General features: G+C 44.7%; 1 protein-coding gene and 1 long non-coding RNA gene across 2 annotated transcripts; one reads left to right on the top strand and one right to left on the bottom strand.

Annotated features, from left to right (window-relative positions):
- Positions 1-1355: 1355 nt before the first annotated feature.
- Positions 1356-5351, bottom strand: VPS37C (VPS37C subunit of ESCRT-I). The gene is made up of 4 exons (XM_081930938.1): positions 5232-5351; positions 4963-5134; positions 4312-4394; positions 1356-3675 (listed from the first exon to the last, which is right to left on the bottom strand). Exons 1-4 carry the CDS (start codon positions 5325-5327, stop codon positions 2926-2928), a joined length of 1101 nt encoding a protein of 366 aa, XP_081787064.1. The 5' UTR covers positions 5328-5351; the 3' UTR covers positions 1356-2925.
- On the top strand, positions 5242-10615 carry LOC309381063. Its single transcript, XR_014173283.1, has 2 exons — positions 5242-5371; positions 9945-10615. It is a non-coding gene; the product is annotated as an uncharacterized lncRNA (long non-coding RNA).
- The last annotated feature ends 249 nt before the right edge of the window (positions 10616-10864 follow it).

Genomic DNA, 10864 nt, shown 5'->3' with positions numbered 1-10864 from the left:
GACGCAATGAGGGTTAAGTGTTGGGCCACAGTTCAGAGACTAAAAGCTGGCTGGCATATTGTACAAAGTTGCCTCTCGTCCCGGTCAATGCAATACCCATTCATACAAGCTTACATACATTTCAAAGGCATTTTAGACATTTAAATGATGCAGAAGCCATTTCAAAGTTTTCAGTTGCAAAGTGAGATAGCAGTTTGAAATCTGCCAGTGAAATTCTTTGTGAAGTGCACAGTTACCCCTTACGATGATCCTCACAGTAAAAACCTATAAATAATTGTGGAACTTCAGTATAATTTAGGAAGTTGCCATGCTCTGTGCCTAAATAATAATATTCCCCCTTCCTGATCCAAAGAACTTTTTTAATAAAGGTACTTCTGAAATTTAAAAAATGATGTTAGTATCTTAAAAGATTACCATACATGTAATTACACACATGCTGTAGTAGTTAGTGGGTTGAATTAGTAGAGAGATCTTTGTTCATATCTTCACTCAGCCGTGAAGCTCATTGTGTTACCTCAAGCTGACCTACCTGACAGGGTTGTTGTAAGGAAAAAGGCAGAGAACCATACAATTCTAAGTTCTAAGGTAGAAAGTTGAGACTAGAAATGCAGTTAAAAACAAAAATGTGGTTTCCCTTTGGAATGAAATTGACTAGACAAAAAAACCTGTTCTGTCCTAGATAATTTAACCACTCCATTGATTTGTATGGGATTACAAAAAAAAGTTTTATTTAGAAAGCTGAAAAATTGAACAAATAGGCTTACTCTGGCTTTTAGACTCTATAAGAACCACACTAGAGCTCTGGTCGTTTCTACTTTCTACAGTCAGTTTTCAGAGTACTGTCCATATTTATCTACAAACAGAATTTTTCACATGCAGTCCTCCAGGACCTAATTTTAGTGCACATAGGACAGCTATTTTCAGAATGCATTCTCTGCAAGTGCTGCCAAGATCTCCTCCTACATAAAATGTATTAATATGTGATGCAAAACTATGTGCATGCAGCCAAAGGTAAGGCCCATCACACTTGTCTTGTACGTGTCGACATGCACTAATCCATGCAAAAGTGTGTATAAGAGTATGGGGTGGCTATTCTCACTTTTGTCATGTGGCCCATGCAGCCCTTGGAGCAAAGAAGGTATATCACCTCTGATCTAGTGTTAGGTTAGAGTCTAACCAAGTATAGATGATAAACCTAATAGATCAAAGTTGGGGAACTGAGAGTTAAAAGTCAGTGCCTTCCATATGAGAGGTTAATTACAGTATACAGAAACAGAACAACACTAAATGCATCAATAAGGAAAGGGCAAATGGATGGTAGAAATTGCAGTGGACAAGATAGAGGAAACATGGTGTTGAAGGATGTTGAGAAGGGCAACGTTTATTAGTCCATGGGGAAGAAAGATGCACAAATGGATCTCTTAAGTAGGGCAGACACAAGGAACAGTCAGATACGACAAGGAAACATATGACTCTGTGAGATGAAAGGTGAAAGGCCTTATTGACACAAACTAGAAGTCAAAGGGAAGATGTTTAGCAAGCAAAAAAGAAGCATCAATATCAGATATCAATCACCACAACTCCATTTCCAAAAGTCATAATCATAAGCTTCTGTGCAATTCATCCAAGTTTTATTACCATAATTAATCACAGATATGGAATTGCTTCCATCAAATTCCAGGCGCGTTCTACAGGGTCAAATCTATTAGTAGTCTATTTTTAAAAAATAAATTACGGGCAAGCAAAAGGATAAAGTGCTTAGCAAAGCTATTTTGATCAACATTAGATCCCCTCGGTTTCCTCAATTGGTAGCCAGTGTTTCTTCTTGTCAACTGAAGTGGGACAACAAACAAAGAGGGAGAGGCTTTCATTATCCAAGTCCTCTCTTACCCCAAGAGGTTACTGAAGAAAAAGGGCAGCCACAGAGGCCTACATGCTTCAGTGAAGCAAACTACAATCAACAATGGAAAGAGGAACAATAGCATTTTGTCCATTATTCCTATGTATAAAAACACAGAGCGATTTGACTTTCTATAAAAGTTAAACTTGCTGTCTTATTGTTCAACGAACCGTTCCAAGATCCTCTAGCTCACACCTTCCACATACTAATTATTAGTACAACTAATACACCCACTGTTTACCCTCAGAAGGGAGGATAAAGACAAATAAGCCATGATGAAAACACACTGGAGGAAAGGAGCATGCAAATTAGCTAACCTCTATGGGAACGGCCACCACAGACTGACTGATGGACACTTGACTGCTGCTGAGGCTAGGTGAGGGAGCTTTTCATTCTCCATTTGCGTTAGCTGGGCTGTGCTTTCTATCTACTGCCTAGTAAATAGTAAAATTTTCTTGGTGCCAGGAGAAATCATACATTCATTCATTCCTCTTCTGGAAAACATGCTCTTCTCATCAGAAATGCTGACCTGATTTCTCCATCATGAGTTTTGTGGAAATTATAAAGTGAGCAGAATTCATTTTATTTATGTATTATAGATACTCTAATGTAGTAAAGTAGAAAACAACACACACAGCCATGAGCACACCAACACACGCACAGGACCAGATCCAAGCTGCAGCCAGTAAGCGGCTTGCTTGGAACAATGCCAGTATACGTCAGCTAAGTGTCTGGGCCTAGATTTGTATTTTATACTATGGCTTGGACGGACTGCTTAGTCAGTACAGCTGGCCACTGAAGGCTGCCAACAGTCATTGCCTGCTGAAACTCAGGAAATGGAACCACCCCACACAGCTGTTCCTTTCCAACTCTTACAGCATCAAACCACACATGCCATCAATATAATGCTTACGGAAGTATGTCTCTCAAGAGGATGCACCCAAGTTTTCATCTTGGGCTTCAGTAGCTAGCAAAAATCAATTCATCAGGCTGCTATGAGAAAGAATACTGTCTAGGAACGGGGACTAGTATCCTGGCCAAGAAGGGCCCTGAGGGGGCAGGGGCGGTGGTGGTGGATACCCAAACGGTGGGCTTGGACCCGTGGGATATGGAGGCTGGGAAGGGATGGGGTAGCTAGGCACTGGAGGCTGGGTGGGATAAGGGCACTGGGGCCTTCCCGCTGGTGGAAAAAATGGAGACTGTGGGTATCCTGGTCCTGTAGATGGAGCCCTAACGGGGGGCTGAGGGTATCCTGGTCCAGAAGGGGGTGCTCTGGAGGGAGACCAAGAGTACCCAGAGGATGCAGATGGGTCTCCTACCTGAGGCTGGGGTAATGAACTGCTAGAAGAGACAGGTGGGTACCCAGGACCCGAAGGTGATCTATTCGGAAATGGGGGTTGGCTACTTGGCTGAGAGGAGGAGACATGTCCCACCATAACAGGTGCTCCTGGAAAAGAAGCTGGCTGGAGAGCTCCGTGAGCTGAAGGGCCGGTGGGCATGCAAGGGGATAGACTGTAAGGTAAAGGATAGGGTAGTCCCCCAGCCAGGCTATTCTGCGGCTGCTGGTTTGCAGGCCCAGAAGGCATCGTGGAAGGATGCTGGTGGTTGAACGCAGAGCTTCTGGCTGGCTCTTGGGAAGCCTGAGACTTCCTCAACACTTCCTGAAGCTTCTCCACTTTCACCCGCCGTAGATGGGACAACTTCCTCATGGAGGAAAACTGCTCCAGGAATGTCTCCAGAGGCACTTCGCCCTCCAGGAACTTTTCAGCCATCATCTGCAATGTAAAAAGACAATTAAACCAGGGCTTTCATTTGCAGTAGGGAACAAGGTTCTCTTCTGCGTTCTTCATCACAGCATGCACATTCCATCTCCCAATGACTATTCACAGTGAAAAAGACTGGGCAGGGGGTGGGGGTGGCGAGAGAAACTGGATACTCTCAGGCAACTTGTCCATTGCTCTAGAACGATGACCAGGTTCCCACAAGTCCACATAAGAAATAGTGCCCCTCAAGTGCATTTGCAGCCCTCAGTTCCTTGGCACAGTTTTGCACCTAGTCTACCATCCTAGGAAGCAGGAAGGTAAAATACAGAGAGAGCGCCAAACACAAGGGCAGGCCGGACACTAAGCCACAGTCAGGTTCCTTGGCTATTTTGCCACCGCACTGGAGTGCCATAAGCTCTTGAGGCTTGCGTGGTTTATGGGGCCCATGCTGCTGACTGGCCACCCACTCTTGCAAATAAAACAAGCTCAGTAAAACAAAACACATGAACTACATTATGAGACGATTCTCATGCTGGCTTGAATTCAGGATGTGAGAAAAGAGAGGTGAGCTCAGAATAGATCACCAGTATTAACAAACAGTATCAGACATGAGTCTTGTTTCCTCTTGAGTTTAAATCATAGGCTAACCTCAGATTCTTCTTCAATTTTCTGCCCTTCTACCTCCAGAAGATTTAACAGGGTGCCAGGCTGCATTGCTGCTGAGAATTTTTCTGGTGGGATGGGGAAAGAATAAAGAAGGGTGATTAAAAATGCCATGCAAAACAAGCACGTCTCCTTCCCTCCATCTCGGTGACAATGTCGGTTCCTGACTCTGCACATGCAGATATATGTGAAGAGTGCCACCTCTGAAGGCACAGCACCCATTGCTTTCAGAGCTGCCACCACACAACTATCCAGCCACAACTGAGAGAGGAAGGTTGGGGAGATCAAGAAGAACAGAGGTCTCTGTTGCCTATATACAAGCACATCGCTTTCTATGGTTATCCATAGCATTGAAACTATGGTGCACCATCAGTCTGTTCAGGCTGCTAGAAGGCTCAGAAAAGAGGGAACCAAAATATTTTCTCATAAAGGACCCTCCCTCCTTGATGACCATCCTCGTTTTCAATGGGAGAGATGTCAAGAAACAGGAGCCATTTCCAGATCAGGAGTGGCTAACCCTAGGGTTCGCCTGCATACATCCCAACACAGAAGAGGAATCACAAGAAGTAAATCTGGTTATGGGGGGAAGCCTACTGATCCCCCCCCCCCCGAGGCTGAGGAGATCTGAAACGTTACCCAGTTTTGCCTTTTGTTCCTGGCATTGCTCGACCAGCTTCTGCAGTTCTTGATATTTGTCTGAGAGGTTTGCACGTCCTGTTTCGAGGGGTTCCTGAAACTTCAGGTTCCGCTCTGCCAGACTGCGATTTGTGGCCAAAGCCATCTCCCTTTCCAACTGGACATCCTGAACCTGATAAAGACAGGCCATTGTTAGGGAAAGGTGGCTCCCCTTAAGCCCCGCCCCCATTCCAGTCCAATCCTTCTGATGCATTCTAATATATTCTAACCTCATTAGACTCCAGCGCCAAGCGCTCAATCTCCTCTGAATTGTCCTGCAGCTCCTTCAGCTCATCCACAGTCTTGTCTCTGAATGCCATCATCATTTAGGAGGCTCATTAATACCTCTGAGTCAAAAAAGAAAGCAAAAGTAATTAGCAAGTTTTATATCCCATGCTAGGCATTCCAATCCTTTCATGTGTTGCTAATAAAGGTCTTTACCACCCTGTTTATATGACTGCAGGGTGACTCTATCATTTTCATTGTTAGTTTATAGAAGCTCTGTTTCCTCATAAGGCAAAGCCAATGCACAGTGGCACACCATGATCATACTCATTCCTCCCTCCCTCATTTTGGCAAGTTGGATTTAAGAGTATACCTGCCACATGTGAATGTTAGCCCAATAACGCATGATAGTAGGGAAGGGAAGTCCCAATGCATGTTGCACTTTCTGCATGCACATGCCAGTTAAGACATTGCCATTTTGTACATAGTGTGTTCCTCTGCACAATAACCCTGTGTTTAAACTCTGTAATCCATCCTTGTCCTGCTAATCCCCACCCCACTGTTTGAAGTAGCAGGGTCTGCATGGAAATGTGCAATGTCCCTGCATCACTTTAGGTGTCAGATACACTCAGGCAGCCCAACAACTGAAAAGTTCTATGTGTGAAAGCATGCAAAATTAGGAAACAGCAAGCATAAGAAACCACCCGATTCAGAAGCATGCTGCCTTACCCAGTATCAAGAAAAACAGAGTGTATGTATGTTTGTGTGTGTGTGTGTGTGTGTGTGTGTATACACATGAACTATTTGTATATACAATATTATATCATTTGTATCTGAGAAACTCACAACAGTCCTGTAGCTCACTCTCCCTTTGTTTGAATATCTAGTCTAAAAACGGCTCGCCTTTGTTTTGGAACAATGAGGCATTAGGCAAGCTCTCTCTCTCCATACTTCCTGCTCATTTAGCAACAGTCAGTGCACAACTGTTGGCACAAGGCCTGATTCAGATACTGCTCTTGTCTGCTTAAAAGTATTTATTTGATTCTGTTTATGAATCACTTCCCATAAAATATCTCAAAGTGATTTCACAGTAAAAACCATCAACAACATCTAAAAACAATTTCACATCCAGCACAGATACAGAGTTGGATGAAGATCTACACTTAAAAGCTGGTCAAAAAAGAAAAGGTCTTCAGAAGGCACCAAAAAGACAATTGTCTTATATTTAACAGAAGTGAGCTCCAAAGGGCAGCTCTTGCCAATTCTTATATTATAAAGAATGGACTTGCTGCTGAGATAATATCTGCAGGAGGCTCTCTCCTGTGGAGCACAGAAGCCAACTGGGTACATAAGGGGTATACAAAAACAATCTCGTCTGAAAATGAGGATTTGAAATCACCCCCTGTTAAGTAAGGCCAAATCAGCAACCAACTCAGGATTGCAATGGAAACAAATTAAGTGGAGGCACAACACCCAATACAAGGGCAGGGAATAAAGCAATTATCATCTCAAATACTTTACACAGAATTACTTCATATTACAGTGGTACCTCGGGTTAACAACTTAATTCGTTCTGGAGGTCCCTTCTTAACCTGAAACTGTTCTTAACCTGAGGTACCACTTTAGCTAATTGGGGCCTCGCGCTGCCGCCGCCTCACAATTTCTGTTCTCATCCTGAAGCAAAGTTCTTAACCCGAGGTACTATTTCTGGGTTAACATGCCTGTAGCCTGAAGCATATGTAACCCGAGGTACCACTGTATCTTGTTGTTGTTAATTTGATTTATTAGTCACTCAACGCAAAAAAAAAAACTCTCTAGGCAGCTGAATTCATCTAACAGCCCCATAGAAGGAAGCCCCGACACAAGGACTTCTGGCTTTCCTCCACTCTCTGCCCCAGTTGGGAGAACTCCAAAACAGTGTGTAAGGAGAGTATTGTTCCATTTAGTAAATTGCAATGTTTGTGCAGATGGTACAACTGGATGAGAGCGATGTTGAATTCCATCCAGTCAACCTATAGTCACTCCACACTGCCAAATTAAGAGTGAAATTAATAAATTATTTTAACTCATCCCAAGTTTCTTAACAGTTCCTAGCTACCAGTGTCTGTTAATATCAAAGGATCTGGTGGTTCTTTTTCCTTCCTTAGTTAAGTGAGTGAGTCCACCTTACTCTTTGTTTTTTGTTCTGATCAGAGGTGGGAACAACTTTTTCCATTTCCTTTCTTTACTCAGTGTTTTCCAAAGGAAAACATAATCTGTGTCTGAGTAATGCTATCTTAGCATCTCTAGCAGTCATGTTGGGGCTTCATCATCTGCTGACTGCCAAGCGGTGCTTTTCTCATTATCTTGTCAGCCAAGATGTATTACAAAGATTACTCAGTCACACTGCCACAGTTTCCCATTGCATGTGCCTATTGTGCTGATTCTTGGATTAACCAAACTCAGTAGCCCTATGGGTCCAGATTAACACCTGACTTTTCAACAGTTTATCAGATCCTTCAAACATAGTTTCTCCCCCTTGCTGTCCCAACACATCTACTCTCATTAAAGACAAGGGATGGAATTCAACATCATACTTTGATGCCTGTCAGTGCAAGTACTGCAGCAATGCCCCGCCCATCTGGCTCAGCTGCCCCAGCCACTCTGGGCAGCTTCCAACACATATAAACACACTTTGGGGGATGGAATGGGGGTGAGGCATGATGGCAGTGAGGACGCAGCGGTGCCCACCGGCAGAACCCATCTGGCGCTTCCACCCAGGTATCAGCAACAAAACAATACCCCTCTTTTCCCACTGTCACATAATAGTTTGGTCCTTATTTTCCAAATATTCTGTTCAACACAAGGGGTGGCATCCAATGCTGGGTCCAACAACACAACATACTCCTGTGAGCACAATAAAGCTTCTTCTCCTATCCCCTCCACCTCCCCACATCCCAAATCAGCTTTGGAAAGTTGCGGAGAGCACAGGGGGAGGAGAGAAAATGGATGCCATGCTGCACCAGTTGAATTTCGCCAAGAGCACTGGATACTAAGACTGGATAGTTTTAGCCTTTTCTAAACCAAAATTTGCACACAGCAGGTGGAACAAACAAAATACTGGCAAGGATCATAAGCTGTTACTACCTGGTAGTAGCTCTTCTACCTCTTGTTGAAGCAAAACATTTCACAGGTTTGGTTCTGAGGATCCTGCATCAGTATCTGCAAGAGAATTTAAGTCAACCTTGTTAGCCTCCAAAACCGAATGAATTAAACGCTTCTGTGGGAGGGAAAGCGATTTTTGTTTCAAGATTAGTGCCACAATTTGAGCAGGTGGGGGCACTAGACATATTCAATTTTTACTTGTACACCTAAGATGCTATTGAGTGTACACCCTCTTGAGCATACACTCGGAAGCAGATCATTTCCCCCTCTTTGTAATGTATGAAACTGCCTGTAAAATGTGTAATGTGCTCAATGACACAGGTGAGCACTCTTATTTAGCAAGTCTCTTACTGAACTCTGGGGGCCAGCCAGGAAGCATTTGTTACGTTAGCAGACTGGACCAAATAAATACTCCACATCTTTCCAGGGTATCTTTGTACATGTTTATACGGTTTATCCCGTGTATGCCAGTTCTTGAAAGGTGTGCACATATGCAGGCAAGACTCAATTACATCAGCATAATGAAAACTGTGCTTTGCACATGTCTTTACAGGTCATCCACGTGGGTTGTCACAGCTACAAAGCTGTTCTCTGCAAGTGGCAAAAACAGAGAACATTCCACTAAGTCCAGAATGTGAATAAACATTAGCATGAATCCTTGCTGTGTGCCAATACTGGACACAAATACAACTATCAGCAAGAAAACCTAAAAAGCACTAACTAAGTTGCCGGAATCATTTCTATGTTGCATTCAGGAGTGGGAAGACAATAGATGGTCAGTTGTCAATGACAGGTGAGGAAGCATGAGATTTGCAAGGAAAATACTAACTACAGAGGAAGTTGATGTTTGTTCACTGGATTGCCAGTAGGAAACATATACCTGGGGGTAAGGTAACTGATAAGCAAAAAGTTCAAAAGTAAAAGATAACTTATTATTTATTCAATTTATACACATGCATTTCTGGTACCACCGTTAACTTTCCCCTTCTTTAACCACAACCTCAGAGGCAGCCAAAAGGGGGTGGGGGGAAGGGCACACATTCATTCAATCAGATTTGCTACATGAAAATGAGCAGCGTCCCTTTCCCTTTTAAGCTGAGCCAGAGATTCACACTAGCATCTGATTTCAGTGCCATGAGTATCCTGCCCCCCAAAGAGGTTACAAAGTCTTGCTGTGATGAGAGGACACATCTTTAAGCATGAAGGAAGCTGCCCCTAGCCTAACCATCCCATAATACCTAAGAGGAAGAGGAGAGTCCCCTCTCAGGGAAGGCGTGGCTCCCAGAAGAGCACAAGACCCAGTTCCCTCTCTTGCCATTTCAGAAGCCAAGCGTCTACCACCCTCCATCGCTCAGATCCACGGGGCGGGGAGTGGGATCCTGCCCACCGGGAGCAGGTGGCGGGGAAGGTGCCGCCCGCACAGAGGACTCCTCTCTCACACCTACACACCCTCCACTCGAATGAAGCGAGAGGACGCAGCTCGACTCTTCTCGCGAGACGGCGCGAGGAAGGGTTAAGTGATAAAACTCCCGTCAGGGTCGCGATTTACCTGCGATGATCCAGAGGAAGGAGAGGGGTGGGGAGTGAAAAGCGGAACAGAAGAGGGAATCCCTAGCCGCCGAAGTACTTCCGGCTTCCGGTGGAGATCCGGAAACTGTATGCGCTCATTCTACTCCGAACCAAGAAGGGAGGGATTAATTCGAAGCTCATTCCCCCCTCCCTAAAGGAGGAGAGGTGGTATGTTCCGCAGGCAAAACCAATGAGAACGGCGTGCGGCACCTCGGCCGCGGCCATTTTGTTGGCCGGGGGAAGCCGCGCGGCGGGCTGGGGCGTCCGTCGCGGGGCGAGAGTGGGCAGAGTTTCCTCGCCCTCGCACCTCCCGAGGAGTCGAGGAAAGGGCGGGTCATACGTGGCGGGGGTGGGCAGGCAGAGTCGTGACGTGAAGTCTCCTCCCCCCGGCCGCGTGGCAGGGAGTTGCGACGGATATTTCCATACGGTCTCTTGGGGAGGCTCTGTTACCTAAGCTGAAACCTGTTCGGGCATAGCTTTATATTAGTCTTCTATTTGATTTTAAAGCTAGTTTTTAAAGCATGGTGGTGCAGTGGGAGCATCGCGCTGCAGAAATCCATATAGGATCCCTTCGTGCATTATTTAGTTTCTCTCCATGCGGGCACCCATAAAACGCCTTAGGAGGCATCTTGCAATACTGGAAACTCAACAGTCTATTAAATGCAAATCTTCTGCACACCTGTTGGCTTGGTTCATTATTTCTACAACTTAGGTGTGGTCCTCTTGGTTTGGTTTGGTTTTTAACCGATTCTTCTTTCAGATAACTAGAAATAAACGCTTTCTTTCTTTACATACCATCACTTTATTTCAAGTCGACTGTTCTGCTCAGATGTGGTCCAAGGGGCAGCAGGAGCTGTCCACCTAACAGTCTCCAGTTCCCTTCTGTCAAGACAAGCATTAGCTAAGAAAAGGTGCAGCCAGCCAA

Source organism: Podarcis melisellensis, assembly GCF_964234715.1.
Source record: "Podarcis melisellensis genome assembly, chromosome: 1".
Taxonomy (NCBI): domain Eukaryota; kingdom Metazoa; phylum Chordata; class Lepidosauria; order Squamata; family Lacertidae; genus Podarcis; species Podarcis melisellensis.
Note: the sequence above shows the minus strand (reverse complement) of the source record. Positions and strands in the feature narration are given on the sequence as shown.

Bases quoted from the DNA above. Each gene is read 5' to 3' on its own strand.
- VPS37C (XM_081930938.1), bottom strand. From the start codon at position 5,327: ATGATGATGGCATTCAGAGACAAGACTGTGGATGAGCTGAAGGAGCTG. The intron at 5,135-5,231 runs GTTAGAATATAT...TGTCTTTATCAG, and splicing joins TGGCGCTGGAGTCTAATGAG to GTTCAGGATGTCCAGTTGGA. The intron at 3,676-4,311 runs GTTAGCCTATGA...TTTACATTGCAG, and splicing joins AAATTGAAGAAGAATCTGAG to ATGATGGCTGAAAAGTTCCT.